General features: G+C 45.7%; 1 protein-coding gene across 1 annotated transcript in view; it reads left to right on the top strand.

Annotated features, from left to right (window-relative positions):
• The window catches only part of AGABI2DRAFT_144642 (hypothetical protein), a gene marked incomplete at both ends in the record, with an annotated part of 1819 nt that extends 1399 nt beyond the window's left edge, over positions 1–420 (top strand). Inside the window, one exon of the mRNA XM_006463241.1 lies at positions 104–420. Within this exon, the coding sequence (XP_006463304.1) occupies positions 104–420 (317 nt within the window). The remainder of the gene's footprint in view (positions 1–103) is intronic.
• Between the last annotated feature and the right edge of the window lie 692 nt (positions 421–1112).

A 1112-nucleotide genomic window follows, 5' to 3' on the forward strand; every position in this document is an offset into this window, starting at 1 on the left:
GTCATATTAGGAATGCCTTGGCTACAGATGCATAACCCTGTGATCGATTGGGAGAAAGGAGAGGTATAGATGACCAGGTGCCCAGAAGGGTGTGGGTACAAAGATAAAGGAGAAGCAGAAGAAAAACAAGAGGAAATACGAAGGATGGAGGAACCAAAGAAATCGACACGGCAGTTGATGAAAGAAGCACGAGAGGAAGAAAAGAGGGAAAAGCCTGACATGTCACACAAGCAATATGCAAGTTGGAAATTAGTCTCCTTCCCAAAGAAATCAAACTGGGGAACGGTGTTGCAGTATAGATGCGAGGAGTGTGGAACCCAAACGCCGGAACATTTGCTGAGCAAACACAAATGCCCAGCAATGGAGGAAATAGCCTTAGACGAGTTTGGCATGCCATATGAAGGAAGTGATGACGAATAGGAAGGACCAACTATGGCCAAGATAAAAGCATATGAAAAGGAGCAGGAAGAAATCCCAGATGAGGAAGAAGGATACTGAACGGGTGAACCAGGCAGTAGGGAGATTCAACACTCCCAAAAACATCATCGAGGGAATCCCATTTTGAGTCAAAGCGGCTTTTGCCAGGGAATTGGCACGTAATACACGTGCTAATAGTGGAGCTGAGGGGTTGGCACAACAACCCAAAGAGAAAGCTGAGGGGTGGGCGCAATCACCCGGTGACGTGGCTGACCGATTAAATGGGGATAAGGCAGAACGTCTAGAAGAAGATAACAGCATGACAGCCTCCGTGGGACAAACGGGGGCTGGACAGGTACGTCCTAAACGAATAAGCGCCCAAAGGAAAAATAGGAGCAGAGAAGAAGAAGGACAACTAGAGATGTGGGTAAGAGGAATGACAGAAGAAATGCCGGAAGAAGAACAAATTCTAAGCATACACTCGGTGGAGCAAGTGGTACCAAAACGGTTCCACATATTCCTTAAAGTATTCAAACTAAAGGAATCATAGAGAATGCCTACTACGAAACCATGGGATCATGCTATCGAATTAAAGGAAGATTTCAAACCCAAGAAAGGGAAAATATACCCCTTATCGCCAACGAAAGAGAAGAAGTCCAAGCATTCATCACGGACCAACTCCGAAAGGGATATAT

The sequence above is a fragment of the Agaricus bisporus genome (assembly GCF_000300575.1).
Source record: "Agaricus bisporus var. bisporus H97 unplaced genomic scaffold AGABI2scaffold_8, whole genome shotgun sequence".
Taxonomy (NCBI): domain Eukaryota; kingdom Fungi; phylum Basidiomycota; class Agaricomycetes; order Agaricales; family Agaricaceae; genus Agaricus; species Agaricus bisporus.